The sequence below is a fragment of the Herpailurus yagouaroundi genome, unplaced genomic scaffold (genome assembly GCF_014898765.1).
Source record: "Herpailurus yagouaroundi ecotype Mexico unplaced genomic scaffold, PumYag 557, whole genome shotgun sequence".
Classification (NCBI taxonomy): domain Eukaryota; kingdom Metazoa; phylum Chordata; class Mammalia; order Carnivora; family Felidae; genus Herpailurus; species Herpailurus yagouaroundi.
This window is the reverse complement of record NW_024412774.1, coordinates 1,124,964-1,150,563: the sequence shown is the minus strand read 5'-3', so window position 1 is coordinate 1,150,563 and position 25,600 is coordinate 1,124,964. Positions and strand designations below refer to the sequence as shown.

The 25,600-nt window shown below is 46.2% G+C and overlaps 3 protein-coding genes and 1 pseudogene across 7 annotated transcripts in view; 3 read left to right on the top strand and 1 right to left on the bottom strand.

Annotated features, from left to right (window-relative positions):
* The window catches only part of LOC121023467 (zinc finger protein 530-like), a 36,091-nt gene extending 16,200 nt beyond the window's left edge, over nt 1-19,891 (top strand). For 3 of the 4 annotated variants that reach the window (XR_005787408.1, XR_005787407.1, XM_040465393.1), the window contains exon 5: nt 2,329-2,900. Coding sequence is in view for 2 of the 4 variants with exons in the window: in XM_040465393.1 (XP_040321327.1) it covers nt 2,329 (1 nt within the window). In the remaining 2 variants the exon portion in view is untranslated. Of the gene's footprint in view, nt 1-2,328; nt 2,901-19,803 lie in introns of those variants that run through there. The other variant, XM_040465394.1, reaches the window with a different exon arrangement.
* LOC121023485 (zinc finger protein OZF-like) overlaps nt 1-21,704 on the top strand; it is a 30,953-nt gene extending 9,249 nt beyond the window's left edge. Inside the window, 3 exon segments of the mRNA XM_040465434.1 lie at nt 19,804-20,787; nt 20,790-20,825; nt 20,828-21,704. Coding sequence (XP_040321368.1) covers nt 19,926-20,787; nt 20,790-20,825; nt 20,828-21,042 — 1,113 coding nt within the window. The 5' untranslated portion in view covers nt 19,804-19,925 and the 3' untranslated portion in view covers nt 21,043-21,704.
* Nucleotides 1-25,600, top strand: part of LOC121023457 (zinc finger protein 304-like) — a 498,588-nt gene that overhangs the window by 318,946 nt on the left and 154,042 nt on the right. The gene's annotated exons all lie outside the window — the stretch shown is intronic.
* On the bottom strand, nt 14,167-14,334 carry LOC121023530 (uncharacterized; annotated as a pseudogene).

The following is a 25,600-nucleotide window of genomic DNA, read 5'->3' as shown; positions in this document are numbered from 1 at the left end:
CTAGTGCTGACATACTCCTCGTTACAGATCTCACTTCCAAATTCAGATCAGCAGGCATTCCTGCTGCTGCCCTCGTAAACTCGTTTCCTTAGAGGCTTTGGCAGCCTCGCGCCTCCTGGGGTCTAATACTTTGGATGGGCATTAGTTGTTCGAGGGCTTCTGACACAAGAAACCCCCTCTCCATCTTGTGCCGTACACCATTAAAACCACAACGGGGATGGTGGGGGAAGCCACAAGTGACTGGCTATGTGCCAGGCCGTTCTGGAAGTGGAGGCTCACATAGACCCTGAGCTTGTGACCCTCCACACCCAGTTGCCGTTGCATTTTGGGTCATCGAAACACCACCCCACAGGCTTCTCTGTTTGTATGTGAACACCAGGAGGCCATGTTCCTCAGCCTCGGTCATCCCAGGGCCAGTCCGCCTGGCAACTCAAAGACCACCCTTATGATTCAGAACCCGCCAAAATTATGCAGACTAGTCATTCCTAAGGTGTTCACCCTGCCGTGCCTTATGTTTTTTTCAGAAACCCCCCGTAGAGTCTTCTGGCCTAGGCTCTCCCTGTGCTCCTACTTCTGTTTTATGACTCAAATATGGTGTTCCTTCTGTGAATGCATGCCCTGCCTCCCACTTCTAAGTGAGTTGTGAGGGACATGAACGTTTTCTTTCGGTGGCATTGACCTCTCGTGTCATCGCTTATACATTATGCTTTTATACCTGGCACAGAACTACTGTCAATAGGTATTTTAATAATCTCTATAGAGTTAATGAAATTACAGTTAAAATTCTTAAATTTTTTTTTCCCCAGGGGAGTTGAAAAGCTTACTTGGAAACTAGTATTAAAAATAAGCATATGGCCAAGAATAGTCAAGACATGTAACGAGGGCTAATCATATATTTTCTGTGGTTTGTTATTATGACAGGATATTATATTTATATCCATTAAGGCAGAACAGATTCTTGGGTCCTACTAAATGTACCCCTACCCCTTCCCACCTCCCCGCCAATCTAAAAACTCCTTTATTCCTACATAGAGATAAGGGAACATATTGAACTTACACCAGAGTATCGTGAGGAGTAAACTGAGATACTTGAAGAAACTAGTGATAATAGAAGCAGAAGATTAAAGCATTTTAATACTTTCTTGCAGGAAACATTGTTCTTATATACTTCTTAATGTTTATTTATTTTGAGAGAGCGATTCCCAAGCAGGCTCCATGCTGTCAGAGCCCAATGTGGGGCTTGATCTCATGAACTGTGAGATTACCTGAGCTGAAATCAAGAGTTGGACACTTAACCAACTGAGCCACCAAGGCACCCCTGTTCTTATATTTTCTTCTAGAAAAGTTTCAGACGTCTAGAAATGTCATAATAATACTTCAGTGAACACCAATACGCCCTTGAACACCCATCACCTAGTGTTTACACATTAGTAACATGCTCACTCCCATCTAGCACCCCACAATACTTTTATGTTTATCATCTAAGCATCATAGCAACCGTGTTGCTATCAAGTTTAGGAAATTTAACATCGATAAATGGTATCGAATAAACACTTCCATTTTTACCAATTGCTAGAGATATTTTCGTTGTAATCTTTTCTGATCCATGATCCATTCTAGAATCATAGATTTTGTTATGTATCTCAGCCTCTTTCAATTTGGAGCACTTCAACCTTTGTCTTTCATGGAACTTCCTTTTTGCAAATTAATGGTTATGGGGCGCCTGGGTGGCTCAGTCCGTTAAGCGTCCATCTTGGGCCCAGGTCATGATCTTGCGGTTCGTGAGTTCAAGCCCCTTGTCGGGCTCTGTGCTGACAGCTCAGAGCCTAGAGCCTGCTTCAAATTCTGTGTCTCCATCTCTCTGCCCCTCTCCCACTCACGTTCTGTCTCTCTCAAAAATAAGTAAATGTTCGGGGCGCCTGGGTGGCGCAGTCGGTTAAGCGTCTGACTTCAGCCAGGTCACGATCTCGCGGTCCGTGAGTTCAAGCCCCGCGTCAGGCTCTGGGCTGATGGCTCAGAGCCTGGAGCCTGTTTCCGATTCTGTGTCTCCCTCTCTCTCTGCCCCTTCCCCGTTCATGCTCTGTCTCTCTCTGTCCCAAAAATAAATAAACGTTGAAAAAAAAATTAAAAAAAAAAAAAGTAAATGTTAAAAAAAATTTTTTCAAAGGTACAGAAAGAGTACCATAAAGCCATCTAAATAGTCCAGAAGGGACATCATTGAGGACCAGACTAAATGAAATGAGGCCAAAGAAAAGACACTCCTGTTCTAAATTTCTATTATTTTCCTACTTTTAATCATGTTTTGTAACATCTCCTTTTCATCCTGAGATGCCATGAAAGCATGGTGTCCACAGGACCCGAGACGACTTGAGTCCAACCGTTCTATACAAGCTTCACAGAGACTCTGGAAAAATCAAGGTTATATGAAATGATTTTGGGAGAAGTTGACCGTGCAAGGAGAAGGACATTAGGTGAAGCAGCCAGAACTGCAGCCAGTGGAGAGAAGAGAGAAAAAGGGGAGAAAACCATGCTGGCCAAGAGTGAGTCTCACAGAAGAAAGAGCTCATGAAAATGGTCTGACTCTTACAGAATAAAAGAGTGGAAGAAAAATAGGAATGCTACACACCACGGAGAGTACTATTGACACATACATACTGATTCAGTGACGTCTTCAGTCAACTGAATAAATAATAAAAGTGAGATTCTAGTGATTGATAACACGGTTATCAAAAGAAGATTCAAATACAGAGACCAACAAGACTTTAAAGGAGGAAGAGTAAAGGTCAAGTGAAATATCCTGATTCCAGGATGGAGAATATGAACAAAAGACCAGAGGTGGACAGATGAGGAAACAGACTGAACAAACAGATGACCGTCCACAACAGCAAAAGACATCAGCAGTCAACACAGAGCAGAAGATGGATGTAAAATGGACACATCCCGTGTGATTCTTAGAAGGAATGAAGTATACAGAGGAAACCCTCCTACTAAAGGCTTCTTTTCTTTTTTTTTTTTTTAATGTTTATTTATTTTTGAGACAGAGAGAGACAGAGCATGAACGGGGGAGGGGCAGAGAGAGAGGGAGACACAGAATCGGAAGCAGGTTCCAGGCTCTGAGCCATCAGCCCAGAGCCCGACGCGGGGCTCGAACTCACAAACCGTGAGATCGTGACCTGAGCTGAAGTCGGACGCTCAACCAACTGAGCCACCCAGGCGCCCCTAAAGGCTTCTTTTCTGAGGACTGATTCTGAGAGAGCTTAGGTGAGGAGCATTAAGGAGGAGAGAATAGGTTCAGAAAGAAACGTTGCAGAAGAATTGAGACACATGAGAATCAGCACAGCCGCAGCCTCCTTAAGGGGGTTACAGTAGCATCACTATCTTTACTAGAGTTTGTGATCCCACGTACCAGAGCTCTGACATCAGTCACCCTCATGAATGCTGTTTCTCATGCACACTTCACAAATTGCCCAGTCCCACCTAGCTCAGCACCTGGAAGCACCTTTCCAGCCATCCCAATCCCACTGGAGCACAGGGAACATTGCAGGGACGCATATATGGAGTTTCTGACTGGATTGCAACCACGAGCAAACCCAACTTTGAAATTCCACTCTTCTGTTCAAATATTGTGTGATGCCCCATGACTGTTCTGAAGGTGTCATCAAACAGCTAGCTTACTTCTGCAGTTGTGTTTGGAATTTATTTGAGGGCATCCAAGTGGCACCAAACACTTCTGGAGTCAGTGGCAACAACTTGAGACCCAGGTGACTTAAGTCTTCTCCTAGTGAAACTGCAAGGGGGGTGGGGGGGAGAAGCTTTATCGTAAATGTATTCCTAAAGTCTTCACTAGCCCATGCAAGAATGAGAGGGGAGAATGGGATCTCCTGTTTTTAGGAGTTTGTGTATTTAATCAAATAAAGCTGAGAATATATTTAATGACCATGATGTTTCAAATGATTCTAAAAGGAGAAGGGTAGAGACAGGAAATTTAGCAGGACTTATAAGAAAGAGAGGTTTGTTTGTTTTTGTGAGAAAAATACCCACTTCTGTTATGGGATGTGTACTGCAAAGTAGAAGTGAGAATACCTCCCTTTTTTGTGCCTAGCTGTTGGCTAAATTACAAATAATTTTATGGGGCACCTGGGGGGTTTTGTCAGTTAAGCATCCCGACTGTTGATTTCTGTTCAGGTCATGATCTCATGGTTCTTGAGATGGAGCCCTGCGTCAGGCTCTGTGCTGACAGCACAGAGCCTGCTTGGGATTCTCTGTCTCCCTCTCCCTCTGCCCCTCCTCCTCTCATGCATGAGTGCTCTCTCAAATAAATAAACAGAAAAAAAAAAAAAAAAGGGTCAGGCTCACCCTGTCTTGTTCCTGACTCTGTTCTCAATCCGACTTGTCCATAAAGTGCTTAAATATATGGGAGGAAAGATGAATTTATAAATGGACAATATTCAGAGACCTACATTCTAACATTTGTAGTGACCTGACCAGTGTATGGAAATAGTTTCTTTTGCACAGTGGGCAAAGTGGAGCCTAAAGAGAAAGGAGCACGAGAGGACCGAGGGTGGGGGTCATACAGCAGTCAGTGCACTGAGACTCACCAGCCACAACTGGGTTCAGCAGAGTGAGCCAACCAAAAGGCAGAAGGATGAAGACAGCAAGGTAATGGAGACAAATGTGCTTACCTGGATGAGGATGCTCTGGGTGACTTTGGTCTCAGCAGAGCATTTGGGGGACAGGTTTTTGCTGTGAATGTGGAGAACGTCCTGCATACGTCTGTACAAGGTGAACACCACAGAGCCACTAGCCCAGACCATCAGGCCCAAACGCAACACATCAGTGGAAAAAAAGAACACTAAATACAATACGTGTATGTTTCTGTTAATAAGTGTCAGACCAGCACACCAGGTCTGTTCTCTGTGATTGACTTTCCCTTGCATCTGTAATGCGTAAAGGAACATACTATTTACCAGCATGTGGAGGGTCCAGCAGACAATAATGGAAAACCTAAGTTCGAGCTTTGGCCTCGAACTTCATCCGCTAGGGTATGCTAGGGCTAATTGTGTAATTTCCTTTTCAGACTGCTTTCCCTTCTCCAAGAGAAGTTCTTTTAAGGACCACAGGTATTGTCCATCACTGTGTGATGATCCTTTAATCACATCCAGGGTTCAAACAAAGAGCAGTAAATGTCTACATTTTGACGACTGTCACTCAAGTACATAGCGGGTGCCTGTGATCAGAGAACTTACCAAGTGTCGTATCCCTCATCACACACATGGAGGTAACGATAGTATGACTCCTGCTGATCCTTAAAGCGGAGTCTGAAATTCTAACTACAGAATTACCATCTAGTAACTGGATGCCCTCCTTGCCAACCAGTGACACTGATGATCACACCAACTGAAATAGGAGGAGTCAGAGACGGACGTAGGATTTCTTAGCTGCCGCTGTGTTCAGAAGTGTGGTTCATGCCTTAGAAAATGTCCTATCTCTATGTGTGGAAGCGTGTGTCAATACCAGTACCCACCCTGATAAGCAGAGTTACTTTGCAGACGTTACACGTTGTTACTCCAATGCGGAGACCTTTTCTTCTGAGCCTCCGTCTCAGACTGGTATACAGAGAGTCATCCACAGTGTTGCCTTTTTTTTTTTTTTTTTTTTTTTAAAGGAGGCTGGACCTGTGGTCTGTGGTGACAGTCACAACAATCAGAGGATGGGTGGTGGGGAATCAGTAAATCCCTGAGGCATAATTTGAAATTCTCTGATCTCACCTCACGTTATCCAATCACCTGGTGCAGTGACGGCAGTGCCAGTCTGGGAAGTTGAGAATAACTCTGGGAAGCTTTTTGTCTGTTCTGTCAATTAACAGGGACAAGTCATAGTGGTTAATCCCCTCCCGAGAAGGGAAAGACATTATTAGTGAGAGAAACTTTACTGTGATCTGTGGAGACTGACAATCTGTCCCCAGAGGGGGGGCAATGAATAGTGAGATCTAGGTCAGGAGATGCTGTGGACCGAGGAGAGAGTCTGAGTGGACTATGTCCTTCCATGATAAAGTTTGTTCCAATTTATCATTAATATTAACCATTCTTTGGACCTCAGAGAAGCATCCTTATTCATGATGTGAATAACATAAATAACATCTTACAAAGGAACCAGAAAATGAGTTGTTGATAAGGGGAAAAAGGAAAAATGGGAGAGTATGGGATTGATTTCAAGAAAAGAGCCTCAAGCATCAAAAATACTAGAGTGGCTGTAGAAGATACTAGAAGGCTGGGAAGTGACCATAAACGTTTGCCGGCTGTGCTAACACTACTGCCACAGGAGTTGTAGGTAGAAGCCTATTGGCAGTAGGCGGCCTGCAATGAGAGAGAGAATGGAATGACAGGGTGCAGGAAACCACTCTGGGTTACTAAAGGAAAAGACCTAAAAATCTCTTCCTCTCCCTCGACCCCTCCCATACAACTAATTGAAGTGCAGGAGAAGTGCAGAGAGAAAAAAAAAATGGCCAACTCTCTCAACTCCTCAGTCGACATTACTAGTCAACGTATGAGGCAGAGCATGTCAGTCTTTTGGTTAAAACCCGGCAGCGTTTCTCAGTTTTTCTGAGAAAAGGCAAAATGCTTGCAGAGGCCTGGAGAGCCTCGCGGGACCTGGCCCCGTGTTTCCCTGTGACCGCTTCCCCGACCAGCTCCTTCCGCGCTCCCGGTCCCGTGGGCACGGGTGCCGGTTCCGCCGAACGCACTAGCGCCCGGTGCCTCTGCTTTGATCACACCTCCTCAGCTGCCCACCGGAGCACCCCCTCCTCTCTTTTCAAGTCTTCGCTCATATCAATGAGGCCTCCCCTTACCACCCTACTGAATAGCTCGCCCTGTCCCCACCCCCGCGCTACTCTCTAACTGGTCGGGGCCGGTTTCTGGTTTCCTTCTGTGGTCTTTCTCACACACTGAGAAGAATGGGCGACCTGCTAGGTGCTTCACAGAGTTGAGTGAACAGTGCCTAAAGGTTTCTCCACTTCCTCCTGGTTCGTTTGGAACACTGGCAATTCCTTCTCCTCTCCCCCTCGTTCTTCTCTTCAAACCTGTTACTGAACGTGGTTCCCGGAAACAAAAGGTAACCCTAGTTGGGAGATGCGACCGTCAAGTTGGCCGCAAACGCAGCCCTACCTTGTTCTCAGCGTCCATCCCCCCTGCCCAGACCTCACTGCCCTCACCTCCCCTGTCGTCTCCATCTGGCCCTTTCAGGCCTTGTGGTTATGCTTGCCCTGGCTGCTCCTGCCTCCACTCTCTCTGGACAAATTAGTACTGATTAACAGGGTATAGCAATTGAAACACTTCACAAACTTTCTTCGGAGACAACCTCAAGTCCCTGTACAGGCAAGGTCAGTGCAGTTACAGATGACACCAGTCACTTCCCAACAAGGGGCTGACCTCCTGGAGGCCCGAACCTTTACCGTAAGGGTAAAATGCCCCCTTTCCGTATGTGCCCTGTGACCATGATGGCCACTGTCCCTCCCAAGGAAGTGATGTAATTTGGTAAATAGACTTTCTTTTTTGGCAAAACACAGAAATAGAATATTTATTAGAAAACCTAATACATCTGAAACTAATATAATACTGTATGTTAATTATATTGGAATTAAAAAAGAAAACCTAAAAAATACCATGTGGAAATTTAATTATCTTGCTTCTCCTGAGGTTATAATATGAGCCCTGATAATTATGGGTAAGAGGCATATTTTCTGAGGGTTCCTGAAATGTTCAATCTTTCTCACCTTCCTGTCCCAGGGGTGCCTGATATTAACCTCTGTCTTGTCTTCTGTTGCTGCATCTGGAGTCTTCTTCCTAAGTAAATACATTGAACTCAGTGTTTTCATTTTCTTAAATGTAAGACATGTAAGAACATGCTCAGCTCATAACTTTTGAGTATACACCTATTGTCTCATGACAGGTGAATGATTCATTGTGCGTGTGCGTGTGCATGTTGTAAATGGGGGAATGAGTTCCCTTGTGGGAACTCTAAGAATCACTCAAACAGGGATGCAGAAATTACACTCATGGAGGCATATGCAATAAAGGGTTTGTTATATTCACATATTCTAGACAAGGGAGACCCCATACCCCACTCAAGGAGCCATATTGGAAGTGTGCCCAGGGATAGGGCTCAAGCAAGTACGTGGGGAGCCCAGAAAGAGAGTGAGGACCCCTAGGCAAGTGCCTTTACTGAAGGAGATGGGGGGATACAGAAGCAAAAGGCATGAAGGGACTTTTTTGATGTGATTGAATGTCCCTAGGTCACAGTCAAGGGAGGGCAAGAGGAGGAACGTGTGGCAGTGACCAGTGATCATACTGTATGTACAACTGGTCATCCGGTGGGGTGCTCATAGTCTATTTGTAGGGATGATGAGGCATCAGAAAAATTTGAAGTTTTATCAGTTTACAACACAATCTATTTTGTGATGCCTCAACATCATTAACAATACTAACTAGGATGGGTACCGCTTGTCATCTGGGTTGTGGAGATATTAAGGGTCAGTGATATTGCTTGACTTAGCCACATAGACAAATTTATTGATAAGGGTGACAACAAGGAAAAGTCCTATGAGACATCTGAGGAAGGTTTGGAACCAGTGGATGAAGAACTGTGGAAATCCTCAGTGTAACCAATGCACACTGGCGTATGGTTTCATTAGGGAAAATATATTGGTGGGGGGGTGTCAGTACATAAATAAATAAATAAATAAATAAATAAATAAATAAATAAATAAATAAAATAATCTTTTAAAATAAAGTGCTGTGCCTGGGGTTTGGGGCTTAACAGAACCCACAGTTGCCATTATTAGAGTGTAATGTACCCATGAGAATGTGTTGTTGTGCTTAACCAAAGGGAAGGAATGGTTGTGTGGTCATGGTTGTAGATTATGGTAAAAAACTGAAGGAGTATGGTAGGAAATACATCAAAGAGTGGGGGACTTGTTTGAATGATATGAGGCAGGTACCTCCTAGGGGAAGCAATAATTTCTCTTAATTTTAGGAAATTGCATATGTAGTAGTAATCTCTACCAAATTTCCCATCGGGCACAGGAGCATAGGCATGTACACTTTAGTAGAGAGCAAAGAATATACCAGGACCAAGGGCCAAGTGGATAGCAAGCTCAGAAGATAATAGCATCCCTAATATCAAAGAAAGGAAAGCAATAAATGTCTTGTGTCTAGTTTGTGCTCTAGGAGATGCAATTTCTAGGTGTTGCTGGAGGTTTTAGTGCCTGGGTGTAGCCATCTTTGATGCAGGGGTGAAGTCGTTTCCAATAGAGAGGCCTTAGGTTTGGCCCATGTCATCTGAGACAATGTCATCTCAGGTGGTGAGATTTGGGGTCAGAGTGATGTGGGATGGGGGTATCATTTCCCAGTGGGTACCCACTCAGTAGATGTGGGTCCCAGCATTTGCCACATTTAGCTGAAGCAATGGCTTGTTTCGTGGTCTTGGGCCTCTGGCTTGTGAATTAATGAAAAGTAGACCAGTAATGATAAGACCGATGTCACAAGAATGGATTGTAAACACATGAAAGCACCCAAAGCAGAGTAAGAGGATCCACGGTTAACTCAGTGATGCCCATCTGTACCTGACAAGGTTTTGTAGTGGACTTTTAGGTTCAAATGGGTCCCATTTCTAATGGGAATCTGCCTGGCCTGTGGGATCTTCTGTGGTTAATTTGTCCCAGGAAAGTATGGGTCCTCCATCTGGCCTTCAATGCTTATGGATAAATAGGTTAAGGACCAGAGCAAGACAGAGAATATTAGGGGTGTAAACCTAATATTGGGTTGGACGGGAATTTGAAGAAGAGTTGTCTGAGGAGACCACTCTGGCTCTCAGTTAAGCCAGTTATCTGGGAACTATTAGGGACATGGAAGTTCTATTGACTGTCTGTTACAAGAAGTCAGCATTATGTATTTTGAGAAGTGAAAATGTATGTCTTGCTTACAAGTAGTACAGTGATGGTTTTAACTGTGGATGGAATAAAGTATTCTGGCAATGCCTTGTATTGTGGCCTTAGGATATATACAGGCATGTGTGACTTTGATTTATATTTTGGGCATCTGTGAGTCAGGAGATAGCCAGAGTTATTTACCTTGAAGGGAATATTTTTTAGGTAATAGCCCAATCATTTATAATAAATATGAAGAGGGGCCATTGCAGGCCAGGGCCGCTGGTACTGAGATAACTACCCGATATCTGGCCAGATGTGCTGTTTCTAGGGTCCCACCCTCATCAGGGACATCCTAGCTAAGGGATGGAAAGCAGCAACACTCCATTGGGCTCATCACCTATGATGGTTAGCGATGTCATTTACTCCTACATCTGTTCATTCAGTTAATCCCAAGGGGTTCCCCGTGTAGCCAAGGGGTCTGGGGAGGGTTAACCACCTTCACCCTGGCATCTGGAAAGGGACTGAGGGCAGCAGAGGTCACCTCCTCCAACAGATGGAATATGCCATAGGGCCTCGGTTTGGTTCCATCCTGTCTTAGGGAGGCCTCGGTAGCTGTGCGATGCCTGTGGGATGCTGTTTCCATGCCCCACAGCATAATGGAAAGCTGGAGGTGGAGGGCCACAGGCTCTCTGCTGAGAGTCTCCCCTTCCAGCAAAGCTTGGTGTGTGGCTAGTTATTTGTTTTAATGATGCATATACCAAGGCTGAGAGGGGTAGTTTTTTGCATCAGAGGCACTGGGGCAGCTAATGGCTGTCATACTGGTCCAGACACACCAGGAGGCAGGAGAAGAGGTTGCCAAAGCCTCTTAGTGAAGGAGTTTCTGAGGACACCAGAAGTGGCTGTTGAGTTTAATTTATAAGTAAAATTTGTAAATGAGGACTATGTTGCCACCAAACCCCAAGGACTAAATGCTGGACTTTTTAAAAACGTTTTTTTTAAGTTGATTTATTTATTTTGAGAGGGAGCATGAGAGGGAGTGGGGAGGGGCAGAGGAGAGAGGAATAGAGAGAATCCCAAGCAGACTCCACACTGTCAGCGCCGCCCCACGTGGGGCTCGATCCCATGAACTGTGAGATCATGACCTGAGCCAAGATCAAAAGTCAGAAGCTCAACCCCCTGAGCCACCCACGTGCCCCTAAATGTCAGACTAAATATGTGCATCAAATGAATCTCCTTGAAAGAGGATGTCATCAATATAATGTCACAACCATGCTTTTGGAGGGAGGTGGATGTCGTCAAGAACTGTGTGCAAATTGTGTGTGATGGCAAAGCTGTTGGGATAACCCAGGGATGGAGTAGCAAAGATTTATTGTGTCCCTTTGGAAATAGAAGCAAACTGCATTTGGGGGCCTGTTAAAATAGGCTGAGCTGAACAGAACATGTTAGCCAAATCTATAAGTGCAAAATATTTGCCAGTTATTGATTGAGTAGAATCAGTACTTTTCATAATCCTGGGTGTTAGATATGGGGTCTTGATGGATGGGACCACAGCAAGAAGGTTGTAGACATCCACCAGGCGTTGTCTCACCACCCCCAAGATTTAAAAACAGGCAAAACTGGGCTGGAAAAACAGATAATCACCCCTTTGTTAATTGGGTTTCATATAATAACGTTTTTAAAATTTTTTGTTTATTTTTGAGAGAGAGAGAAACAGAGTGCCAGCAGGGCAGGGGCAGAGAGAGAGGGAGACACAGAATCTGAAGCAAGCTCCAGGCTCTGAGCTGTCAGCACAGATCCCAAAGCGGGGCTCGAACTTACAAACCATGAGATCATGACCTGAGCCAAAGTCCGCCGCCTAACCGACTGAACCACCCAGGTGCCCCTCATGTGATACGTTTTAATACTGAAGGTCCTGGTTTAACTTATACTGGGCCATATTAACTATTTTAGCTGGGTGTTCATGGGGTCTCATTTATCAAACCAATGTGCAAGTGTCAAAACTTCTTTAATTTTATTATTTATTATGTAGAGCATCTCTGCCTAATATGAATATTTTAGGGCAACAGCTACTATAACTATGGGAAAGACTACAGTTAAAGGGAGGCATAACCATTAAAAAGTTTTCCATTTAGTCACTTACTTTAGGTTATAGGGGGGTGCAATAGATAAATTGAACGGGGTCCTCAGTTGAAACAACGCTTTGAGCCCCAGGATTGATTAAGTGCATAACGTTTTGTCTGCTGGTGCATTTCAGCACATGTTCATTTTGTAGAACTAGATTGCACAGGCAGGAAAGCCAGTCAGTGCCACTTTGATCTTTTTTTGTTATAGAAATTCTTCAGTGTATAAATTTTGGATCCTATTGGATCAGATTACGGAACTTGTTATGCATATGCACACCAACACACAAAATTTGTTTGATCGCCTTTTTTTCTCTTTCTTCACCTGTATCTAGGGGTCTGTTTTTATTTTTTCCCAACGTTTTTTTTTTTTTTTTTTTTTTTTTTTTTTTTTTGGACAGAGAGAACAGAGCATGAACGGGGGAGGGGCAGAGAGAGAGGGAGACACAGAATCGGAAACAGGCTCCAGGCTCTGAGCCATCAGCCCAGAGCCTGACGCGGGGCTCGAACTCACGGACCGCGAGATCATGACCTGGCTGAAGTCGGTCTCTTAACCGACTGCGCCACCCAGGCGCCCCTAGGGGTCTGTTTTTAAAGCAGTTACTAGTCTAGAGCTAGCATTAAGTTTGCCACCCCTGGCATTTGCTTAGTGCCTAGGGTTTGTAAAGTTCTATTTTCCCCTCCATCTTGGGCTCATAGTCCCTAAAGTGGCACACACACCAGCACCCCCACCCCCCCTTTTGTTTTTTTACTCTGCTCCTGTCTCTGGTTGATAAGCTGAGAGGGGAAGGGGGAGGAGAAAGGGCCCCAGTCTCTCTGGGCAGCAGCCTTCCCTGGGAAGGCCCCAACCGCAGGATAATCTGCCCTTTCTGCCTTTTTTCTTTTTCTTTTTCTCTTTTTCCTTTTCTCTTCCTGCTTCTCCTCTTAGCAAAACCTTTAGAATGGCTCTTCTCTGTGGGTGGCTAATTGATTCCCTCCTCGATGGCTGTCCACCTGACCATATTCCCTTGGTTCTGAGTGGCTCCCCCTCCAGCAGGGCGTCCCCAGCAGCCTCAGAGGTGTTGGGGGCCACGAGCGACCTTGGGAGGGATGCGGGGTAAGGTAGGGGCAGCCTGGACCCTTTAGGAGGGGCTGGGGAGGGCTGTCCAGGGACGGGCCACCTGTCCTCGAGGGCTGCTGCAGGCACCGGGCTCGGCGTACGGGTCCCCCGCCCTGCAGCGCTCTGGGGAGGTGCGTGGCTCAGTGGCGGGGGACCTCCTGACATCGCCGTCACCAGAGGCGCGCTGAGGAGTATAGCTTCGCAAGCCACCTCCACCTTCTTTCTGTTTTATTTCTGGGTGCAGGATTCTCTTTATTGGGCCTGTGACATTACATTTGTAGTAAATATCTGTGGCCAAAGCAGTTTAAATTAACTTCCATCTCCTATTTAGAGAAATAGAAGTCATGTTAAATAAGAAGTGATATGAAGGTTGCAAGAGTTGGAGAGCAAGAATGACCAGGAATTGCAGATGGGGTTTGGTCTATGTGTGACCCTGACATATAGCCAGATGTAAAAGTGCTTTGATATATTCCGAACTAGGGACTTGCTTTGGATCTGGTGAATTTATTGGGATTTCTAAAGTTTTCATCCCTCTCAGCCTTTGATCAGTGATAACTTAGTCTGTTCTACCTGCTTAAATCCCAGCCAGAAAAACTGTGTGGTGGGCATTTTCCTCTTACTGTCCCTGAAAGAAAGATACCCCTAGCTTAGTCCCTAATTCTGTCTCTACAGTAAGTACTTTGATCAAGGAAATGAGACAGGACTTGATTTGTCCACGAATGACTGCAGTTCTTAAATGGCATGTTTGTCTAGAATTCACCAATATTCACAGAACTTTTATAGACTCAATTCACCTTTTTTATTTAAACATTTTTTGTGTCTTTCATCTCACACAGGTTGTACATTTTTACATACTCTCTATTTTTAGATTCTATTTTTGGCATTGCTTACTAAGTATTTGCCATAATTCTTGTAAGAAATACACACAGTTCTAAGTAGTTTATTTGTGTGTTCAGTACACATTTGTTAGAGCAGTGAGTAAACATGACCCCTCAAATTCTGTTTATGTTTATTCTTTTTTTTTTTTTTTAACCAGGTCAATGTGTGGAGTGGGCGGGGCAAGCTCCTATTCCATCTCCATGCTCCAAAAATTCATTTAATATGTTGTCCTCCGATAGAGGACGTATCAGATCTTAAACTGATTAGAACAGATACTACACTTGATCTTAGCCATAAGGCTGAGAAGCAATTATGTTTATTCTTCTGGCTACTCTCAATGACCTCTTTAAGTCTCCAAGCCGGTATCGCTCAATGTGCTCATGAATGAAAAAGAATCACCTTTTGGAGACGATATCTTCTGAGTGACCAAGGTTCCAGCACAAACACATGCTCAATGGATTCTAGCTCTTCTCAGACTTAAATGACTTGCTAAATTTCATTAAAGTCTGAAATTTTTGCAACCTTCACTGATGGTTCCTGTCACTAACTTTAAAGAACTACATAAACATTATTAAAACTCTGTAATTTGTATTTCACTACTGTCTTTCTGAGATAATCTGAATTACCCTTGCAGAATTTTCCCTTCAGTAATAGCAGAAATGATCGTCATTTCCCAGCAAGGCGATGAGATCATGAAGTTCAGGTGCTCCCTTCCTCTTGAGATTCAGATACCCCCTTAATATTGGGGTTCAGATGGCCCCCTTTGCACTCATGCTCCCAGTGTGAAATTAGTCGCTCTCCATTTGAGACACACGGCAGATTCCTTAAAGGAATTGAATATCTTGGAATATGGGGAAAGAAGTATTCTACGGATTAAACACTGGGATTAAACACTGTTCTGCACTGGATAGGACACAATCACAATACACAGGTGGGAGAGACGTTTTCCGTGGGATCTAGAGGCAAAGCTTCACCCTGCGCAGTTTCTTCAGGGCAGCCCCACATCCCTCTTCTGTCTGTTATGAACGCGTCCACTCTTTTCCTCTTGTTCTTGACCAGATGCACTGACACTCACAAAAGTGACGCTAATGCTTGAGGTTACATGTGTATGAAGAATAATACGATAATGTCGATTACTTTACAGCTAAGAATGTACATATTTTTATGTCGAAATGACTTTATGGAATGATATGTGCATTTGTATCAGTAACAGCCTTTGGTAGCACCTAAAATACTCTTTTTAGTCTCGGGAGCCTGCTGAGCTTCATGGGGTCTGAAAGCATGCTTCTGAGAGCTTTTGGAGATCGCTTACAGGCAGCACTCCCCACAAATCTGCGTAAATCCCTTAAGGAAGCCTCCGGGACCTTCGCATTCCCCGCGGAACCTAAGCCTCTGGGACTGTTCTGGTGCGGAGCATCTTCGCCAGCGCCTCTACTACATTACCCAGAGGGCTCCGCGCCGAGAGGCAGCGGGCTGAGCCAATGAAGGCCCAAGGTAAGAGCTCTTCCGTGCGCTTACAGCGCTTCGGGCGGGACTTCCGGCGTCCTGGTTGTGGCGGTCGTTTTGGGTGTTCCTGGGTTTTTTCCGTGGCGACCGACAGGGAAGGGGCGGGAAGAGGCCCCGTCCCCGGAGCGCCGACTGGGGTTCGTGGCTCGGCGACGCCGCCTGTGCTGCCCCGCGCCGGGCCCGGGACCGCGGGGCCGGGACAGAGTCCAATGGCAGTGGCCGCGCCCAGGGACCCGGCTGAGGTAAACTCGCTGTCCCCGGGCCCTCCCCGCCCTCCCCCCCGACAGACCCTCCAAGCCGGAGCGCGGGGCACCTGCTCGCTCCCTGCGGCCCAGGTCCCGGTGTCCGGGCCCGGGAGGCGCTCGCGGGCGGGGACCCCGCGTCTAAGCGCCGGCGTGACGGGGTGCGGGAGCGGGCTGCAGGGGAGGGGCCCCTCGGTGCAGGGCTGCAGGGGGGCCCAAGGCGGGAGGATTCAAGAGTGTGGGGTCCGCCTTCTGCCCTCGGAGAACGGAGGATGTGCGGCGGGGTCACGGGGGAACTGGCGGGCTGGGGCGTGGTAGGGGCGCTGGGACCCATGGATGGTTGTGAAGACAAGAGGGACACGGTCTGATTTAGGGGTTTAAAAGTTTTCCAGGAGCTGCTCAGGGAGAACCGACTGGAATGGGGGTGATGAGGACAGCGAGGCACAGGGAGGTTGGGTCCAAGCGCAGAGAACTGGCAACGGGGAGCGCTGAGGACTGAAATTCAGACTTTAGTGTTTCAGCCCTAGGTCTGGCTTCCAGGGCTGGAAAGATGCACGGGAGGTTCGGGCCGGTTGAAATACACCGTGGTCCCCAGCCTCTGTGGCCTCTATGGCCTAATTCTGCCTGTAGGGCCCCGTGGCTGAAGTAGCACTCGTGGAGGGTGTCCCTGGGCCTCGCTGGTTTGGATCTTGCCCATATCAACTTTGGGATTGTGGTGTTCTGGGACTCTTCACCTGCCTCTCTGCTAGCCCTTTTGGTGTGGGGATCTGGGAGAAATCCCACCGCCAGGAAGTGATCTAGACTCGTCCTGAGTCCAGGCTGAGGGTTGTATGCAGGAGTTCTTGTTTCTGGAATGGAAGGAGGCGTAGAAGGTTATCCCAGGAACAGGTACCAGCATGTGCAGGTGCTTGTTAGTGTGGGAACAGGGCACAGCATGTCTTCTTTCTCTTAGGAACAAAGAGCAGGGGACTGGAGTTAGTCTCCGAAATGGCTGCCTGAGAAGTTGGGCAACTATAATGGACGTAATGGGAGATTGGGAGCGGAGGAGGGAGATGATCGTACCCAGGTCCAGACAGGCTCCATCGGGTTGTAGAGTGGAAAACAGACTTTGGGGGTGAGGGAGGAGGATGGGTGACCAGGGAAGAGGGTACTGGAATAGTCCAGGTGAGTGTTCATGGACTAGAGTGGTAGCTGTGGAGGTGGGAGAAGTGGTGGGTATTCTGGATACATTTTTCAAGAAGGGCTGATTTTGAGGGTGAGAGAGAGAGAGGAAGGAGTGAGAGATGACACTAGAGTGTTGGTCTGAGCAGCAAGAAGGGTGGAAATTCTATCAGCTGAGACTGGAAAATCCGTGGTAGTGGTTTTCACTGGGGGGTGGCAGGAGCTGAGAGAACAGACGACTGTGGCATCGAGTGGGCAGCTGGACACAGGTCTGGAAATCTGGGGTGGGGCTTAGGATGGAGACACCCAAAGGGGTGGCTAGCATGTGTACCAGGCCGTGATGATACTTAGAAGATGGAATTCAGGTCATGGCAGTGGTGTTATCAGCAGGTCAGAAAGAAGATTAAGAGTTCTGAGGACTAGCTCTATTGCTTGGGTACCTGGTTGGGGGTTAGGAGGATCATAAATACAGATGTAGGAGAGAAGTGGCCACGAAGGGAGTATGTGGGGAGGATGGTCTTGGCAGGTGACCAAGACTTCCGAGGGAAGAGCGGACCGGAGACAGATTTGGAGGCATCAGATTAATTGAGATAAGATGGGTTTACTATGACTTTGTGGTAAGCTTTGGTGGTTTCTGGGGGTTTTGCTGGTGGGTAATGTCTGGGGCAAATGTGGTTGTCTGTGAGAATTACTATGCCTGGTACCGGGATGGCTGGGCTTTGAAGGAGAGTAGGTGGAAGGAACATGGTTGTGGCTGCTGAGGGGACAGCAAGTGCAGCACAGAAGTGGGAGAGGGTCATGGATATATGAAATTCACATGTGGTGCTATGTGACTGACGTTGAAGCAAGGACTGGAGACAGGCGGAGAGGCCTTCAAAGCAGCATCCAGGGCTACCCCTGGTGTTGGGATTCATCAGAGGTCTGGGGTAGTACTGGATCCTATTTGGATCTGCCCAGTTCTTTCTGGATGCCACGTACCAGGTAACCTGGCGCAAGTCCAGAGAGAGAGATGCATATGGTGTGGGGCAGGGAGTTGGTGGTGGCTGTGGGGATGCAACTCTGGGGTACGAAGGCGTGAGAGGGGTGCATGTAGAGAGAGGGATATGAATTGATGGTCCTGGGCCCTGGTACTGGAAACTTAGGGGTGATGGGTGACCCCAAATTTTATTGTGAGTCATGATAACAGAGGACTCCAGGGAATCGCATGGCAGGGAGAGATGTGGTCCTGGAATCCTCGGGCATATTCCCGAGTGTAGATGGTGTCTCTCTGCCTACCTGCCTGCACTTGTTGAGGGCTGGGCATTTGGTTAATAGAACCATGAAGAAAGAGTAGAACCAGCAGAACCGGGTTTCTCTGCTGAGGTGGGGAGCTTGGGAAGAGGATGGGCATGGGGTAGATGTGTGGGTTTGGATTGTGGGTCCTCAGGAGGCTGTGGTTTCATCTGTCCCCAACATGACAGGACAGTGTGACTTTGGAGGACGTGGCCGTGTATTCTCCTGGGAGGAATGGGGTCTCCTTGATGAGGTTCAGAGACGCCTGTGCCACAATGTGATGCTGGAGAACTTGGCACTTATAACCTCCCTGGGTAAGGCCCTCACACCCACCAGTGACCTGGGTAGTGACTTTGCCTTTCTGCTTTTCCCGAGGGGCCGCTGTGTCTTTACATCCAGACCATGGCCACCGCGTCCTTCCTGGGTAGGACTCCTGGGTAGGTGCTGTTGTTGCTATGACTGGGCGGTACTGCCGTCTTCTCTCCCTGCTACCCCAGTACCCGCGACCTTTCCTGGTAGGAAAGGGTTCTAGGGAATCCTAGGCAGTCTTGGCCATCAGCCGAATGGACCCCACCTGGCTTGCCCCCTCCCTAGCTGCGTGGCTTCTGTAGATCCCTGGTACCTGCTTACCTCAGGTTTGCACGCCTGCACGTGCCAGGAATTGCCGTCACTGACACGGACACTGCTTACATGCACGATAAGCTGTTCTGTGAGACCTTTGTCTGAGGTTCTTTTTGTAACGTTCAGTTTTCTTTGCTTTGTCATGTCATAAGCTGGGCTGGTACAGGCTACTTACCTGTCCTGTCTTCCCCTTTCCCTTAGGACTTGGTTATCCTAGTCCTGTGTAGTTGCTCCGTTAGGGGTGTCGGGGAGAGTTCTGGCTGCTTCACAGAATAGATACCACTCCCGCCATGGGACAAGGGGCTGGAGGGGGCCTGGCCCTGCTGAGTGGCAGCTGAGGGAAGACATGACATCGGGACCGTGTTCACATCATACCAGCAATCTGTTCAAACCAGTGTTTTGGTGCCATTTCCACTGGCCACACCTCATTTCCACCTTTTCTTCCCTGTTCTTGCCGCTTGGCCAGTTTGTCCTTTTTACTGACTTCTGGCCCCTAGCCACTCCCAACTTCCTGGCATCTGTCTGCTGCCTGCTCCTTTCCACTGCTGCCTCTGCAGGGCCCCCGGCATTGGCTCGTGCGTAACGGATGGTGAGCGTGTATCCTCAAATGTCCTTGAACACCAGCTACTCACTAGCAATCTGACTTTTCTGTTCCTGGACCAGAGCTTCTTCACAACACTCACGTGTGAGCAACAGCCCTCCTGGGGGTCGTCCTCAGAGGAGCAAGTCGGAAACCCCGACTGCCTCTCTCCACTGTGCTACATCCCATTCCTCCTCGTTCCGCCTTGCGAGGCCTCCCTACTTCCGTGACCTTTTAGAGTCCAGTACTGCAAAACAGCCCCTTCCTCACCTTGCCTCCCAGCTCCCTCATCCTGAAAACAGCCTCACGCATTCATTCCTGGGTGTGTCAGGCACATGTTTGTAATGTGGCTGCCACCCGTCCCCACGTGTACTTGACTAGCATTTCTCTGTTTTCAGATTATTTTTGTGGAATAGACAATGAAGAGGCCCCTTCTGGACAGAATGTTTCTCTGGGAAGAACACCGCCAAGCAGGACTTCGGGGCCAAATCTATCCACCCAGAAGCTTCATCTCTGTGAGATGTGTGTTCCTGTCATGAAGGATATTTTGTACCTGGCTGAGCTTCAGGGAACACATACCAGGCAGAAATCCTACACACGTGTGGCACGTGGGAAACGATTCTGTTTCAGTGCAGATCTTCGCCAACACCAGAATGAGCACGGTGGGAAAAAGCCCTCTAGCAAGGACGTGGACAGGGCTTCCTTTGCGAAGACCTATAGAGGCCATTCATTAGGGAAGCCTTTCACCTGTGGGGAGGTTGAAAAGGACTTCCTGGCCAGTGTGGCCAGTGCTGTGAGTATACACAGCAGTACTAAGTGTGAGGAAGTCTTTCGCAGTGGGAAAAGTTCTTACAGATGTGGCGAATGTGGAAAAGCCTTCTGTCGTAAACGTACCCTTGTTCAGCATCAGAGAATTCACACTGGAGAAGGAATGTTTAAGTGCAGTGACTGTGGGAGAACCTTCAGCTACAAGCATACGTTTGTTCAGCATAAGATAGTCCATGCTGGAGTAAAGCCTTTTGAGTGCAGTGAATGTGGAAAGGCCTTCAGGTTTAAGTATAAACTTGTTCAGCACCACCGTACTCACACTGGAGAAAGGCCTTATGTGTGTAGTGAATGTGGGAAAGCTTTTGGGTGCAAATCCAAACTTGTTCGGCGCGAGAGAATTCACACCGGAGCAAGGCCTTATGAGTGTGCTGAATGTGGCAAATATTTTAGACAAAGCTCCGGCCTTGTTCAACATCGGAGAATTCACACTGGAGCAAAGCCTTATGAATGTGACGAATGTGGAAAGTCCTTTAGCCAAAGCTCTATCCTCATCCAACACCAGAGAGTTCACACTGGAGAAAGGCCATATGAGTGCAATGAATGTGGGAAAGGCTTAGACAAAGCTCCAGTTGCATTCAGCATCGGAGAGTTCACACGGAATAAGGCCTTATGAATGTAGTGAATGTGGGAAGTCCTTTAGCCAAAGCTTCAGGCTTATTCTACATTGGAGAATTCACACTGGAGAAAGGCCTTATGAGTGCAACGAATGTGGAAAATCCTTTAGCCAAAACTACAGCCTCATTCAACACCATAAACTTCACACTAGATAAAGGCCTCAGGAGTGCAGCCAGCACAAGAAAGTTCATTAAACAGTCTGCTCTGATTTAACACCAAAACTTCACGACCCACGTTAGTTTTATGAATCAGCAAATGTGCAAAAATGTTCAGCCAAAGATCTAAACTCATTGAGCATGAGAAAGAAATTCCACTTAAGATGGTGGCCTTAAACCTTCAGCGAACGTGCTCTTTGTTCAGCGTAACAACACTAGAGAGCATCTGTGCAGAGCCATCTGCTGTGTATTCCAGTTGTGAGAAGTTTTCAGGAGCTGCATTTCATATTCTGACCTGCGCAGACCTTGCCAGAATTATGTCACTGCCAGGTGGTAGTAGAAGTCATTTTGCCTCTGACACCTGGCAGGTCCTTATGGCACGCGTGTCACCTCAGCATGCTTAGGGAAGACAGATGTTTGCACTCTGTCTCCCATCCTCTAGTGAAAATCATAATCTGATCCCCTGGGGGTTCTCATTCGCTTTCTTCTGACTAGTATGGCAGGGACCTGACCCACTTTTTGCTGAAAGGATCCAGTCTAGGAACTGCTGAGTTTGTAAAGTTTTACCTTCATGGTGTTAATTGGTCTCATGCAATATTTTTTATAGGTTTTCCAGCCTCCAACTCACTGATCTGGGACCTGTGTGTCTCACATTTGCTCTGGTTTGTGCAATAATAAAAGTCTTATTAAGTGACCTTTAATCTTAAGATTTTTGTTTATTGTGTGGGGTGGGTTGAAAACAGAATTGGGCTCTGCCATTGTGGAGAGGTGGACAGCTTTCTTGAGACATCATGGGGACAGTATGACATCACAGACTACCCATCATTCACTATAGTTTTTACCTTATCTGCCTTCCTGTCTGGTTTAAAAACAAACATAATAATAAATATTTGGTGTTTGTCCCTACTTCCTAGCACAGAGATTCTAAAACCCTTGGGATTTCCTGAGTGATAAGACTGTCTTTTGTATGATAGTGAAATGACTCAAGATGGAGGCCAATAAAGGAACTTCAGGATTGGGGCTGGTCACCAGACATTAGAAGGTTTGAATTTTAAGCCCTACCTTTGACATCTGGGGAGGGGAAGGAGTGAGAGATTGAGTTCATCCACCAATTGCCAATGATTTAGTCAACCATGCCTATATAATGACACCTTGTTAAAAACCTCTAGACAATAAGGTTTCACACTATCCAGACAGGAGGGGAGTGCACACTGATTCCACTGGGATAGAGGTTCTTGTGCTTGGGGTTCTTATGGAATTCACCCTATGTACTTCTTTATCTGGTTGTTAACGTGTGTCCTTTATAGTAGACTAATAGTAAATATAGCATTTTCCTGAGTACTGTGAGTTATTCTAGCAAATTATCAAACCTGAGTGGGGACTCAAGGCAACACTAACTTTGTAGTCAGACTGGCAGAAGTGGGGTTAACCTGGGACCCCATTTGTGGCTACCATCTGAAGAGACAGTTGTGGGATGGAGTCCTTAACTGTAGGATCGAGTGGGGATAAGTGTCAGAATTGAATTGAATTGAACACCCAGTTGGTGTTAGAATGACACGTTTGCTATCAGAAAAAGCCAGATACTGCATAAGGCCTTCTAAGAAAGGTCTGTGGTCCTAATTTGTGACCTGAGTGCCAGGATTTTTTGTAGGACCAAAGATTGCCCTGAGGAGGGCACAGTTGTGACAACCAACAATGCTTTTGGAAGTGAAAAGGCTAGGATGTCATAATTTCCCCCAGTCATAGTGACAGAAATCAGCAGTGTTTGAATTATGCTTGAACCTGACATTAAGGCCCAATTCTGTAAAATGAATTAGAAAGGGACACCTGGGTGGCTCAGTCGGTTACGCATCCGACTTTGGCTCACGTCATGATCTTGTGGTTCACAGGTTCGAGCCCCACGTCAGAGCCTGGAACCTGCTTCTTGGATTCTGTGCCTCCCTCTCTCTCTGCCCTTCCCATTCGTACTCTATCTTGATCGATCTCTCTCTCTCTCTCTCAAGAATAAAACATAAACATTTTTCTTAATGAATTAGGAAAATACAGAGTGCTTAATCTTTCTCTGACTGAAATTACTGAGATACATGAGTATTAAAAAACCAGTTTTAAAAGTTCTCATCAATAATTACCATTAAGCTTAGAGTTCAACTTAAGGCTTATCTCTGCATGGAAATTTGATTGAGACCATTGATGGTGACTTCCTAATTGCACAACGTCCACCTACATTTTTATCAGCCCAGAGAAACTTTGCATTCTCCGTGTTCCATTTGCTCAGACACCATATCAGAAACAAAGCCTCACTAGTTCTCTTTTGTTTTAAGGAGAACACATATTACAAAGCTAAGCTAGGAGTCTAAGGTGTTTTGTTACTGTTTTTTTTTACCCCAAATCTGCAATCTTTAAGGTGACATCCAGATGCTAAGGGCTCCTTGAAATCTTATTTTTGCTTTGTCACTAACCCCACTTCAGTTGTGTGGACTCAGTAGCATCTTCAGGGTGCATCATAGGCTATTTGTAGCAGAGTACCTGGTTCCTATTTAGGGTTCCAATGGGAACTTTCCTTACAGCGAAACCACTAGATCCAAACAATTAGGGAAGCATACTTGCCCCCTACCCCAATGACACATGGCAGCCATTTATATCACAGAGCATACGCTGGCCACAGATAGAGGGGAAAGCCAGATCCACCATCTGGGGTCACAAACACGTTCTCTACCATTTAGAGCCTTGTAACTCCCTACACCACAGCAATCAATGCTCTAACATTCCACCGTTGCCATCAGCTAAAAAAGACTCTATTTTGATTACTTACTAGGCTTGTTGCCACTACCTTCGAACCTCTCATCCCTGAGTTGGGGAGTCCAGATAATCCAGGACCTCTGCTGTATCCTGCATTGTCCTAATAATTACCTGTAAAGAGGTCAGTCTACTCAAAGAGCTGATGTTATGATCTGTCACTTAAAAGCTTCCCAAAGCCTGATCAGGACCTTACCCGAATCCTCCAGCTGTCCTCTCTTCCAGCAGCTCCTTTCCCTCCCATTACTTGCCTGTCCACCTTGGTGTTCCTAGCTCAATATATTCATGAAAATTTCAAGAATGCCAAATAAATCAATTTTTAACTTTGTAACGTTCTTCCAGGATTACTTTTGTCTATGTTAATATTCTGCCACCTTTATACAGAGCATAGAAAATCATTATTTGGGGGGCACCTAGGTGGCTCAGTCGGTCAAGCGTCCGACTTGGCTCAGGTCATGATCTCGGGGTTCATGAGTTTGAGCCCCACGTTGGGCTTTGTGCTGACAACTCAGAGCCTGGAGCCTGCTTTGGATTCTGTGTCTCCCTCTCTCTCTGCCTCTCCCCCACCTGTGGTCTCTCTCTGTCTCTAAAATGAATAAACATAAAAAAATCATTATTTGGTATCATTTGACAACATCTTCTGCCTCGTAAATCTAAAACAATTCTCTTATGGGCTCCCTGTGTTGAAACGGAAATGATGCCTCCCTTCAATGTAGGGTCAATTCCTTGATTATTGACACTTAAAGATGACCTCCCCATGTCTTAACTTTTAAGGAGTTTTGTTCTTGGTCTATCAGATCTCTTGACTGACAAACCCACCCCTCACTGATCTTCAGTCTCTTAATCTCCTTTACAAAAAGTACAAAAGTACAAAAAGCAGTAAGTCTGTGTACTTCATAAAATAACTACCCTTCACTCTGATCTAGTACATTTTCTTACCTAGCTTTGCTCTCCCTCACTCTCTATGGCTATATTTTCACAAGCACTTTCTCTCTCTTTTTGTTTTTTATTTCAACTCCTGTGTGTTTCCTACTCATTCGTATGAAAGTTTGTCTTCACAGCTTCATCATCATCAATGAACTTATGAACACATTAATGACATTTAAATTTTTCCTTAAAGTTTTTTTCAGCGGCTTTTGGCACCACAGGGTTTTTGTTGTTGTTCTGTATTCTTTTTTTTTTTTTAATAATGTTTATTTTTGAGAGAGAGAGAGACAGAGCATGAGCATGAGCAGGGAGGGCCAGAGAGAGAAGGAGACACAGGATCCGAAGCAGTCTCCAGGCTCTGAGCTGTCAGCACAGAGCCTGATGCAGGGCTTGAACTCACGGACCGCGAGATCATGACCCGAGTTGAAATTAGATGCTCAACCAACTGAGCCACCCAGATGCCCCTGTTGTTTTGTATTCTTAACTGAATATGCTGGCTCAAGAAGAAAAACAAATATATTCTCTTAGTATTGTAATGAATGAGGGTCCAATTAACAGTCATCTCTTAATCTGTATATACTTTTTGGTGATCTTATGCAATGGCATGATTATAAATAATATGATGAGCTCAAAACTTTAAAGTGTGTATCTCCATTGAAAAATCCAGCGATCAGCTATCTAATGATCTATTTGCAACCTATTTCTGGACATCTGGTAGACATGACAGACTCCACACTTAAACTTCTCTGAACTCTCTTTAAAAATTTTTTTTAAAATAAACTATTTTTTAAAGAGTAGTTTTAGGGGCGCCTGGGTGGCTCAGTCGGTTGAGCGTCCGACTTCGCTCAGGTCACGATCTCACGGTCCGTGAGTT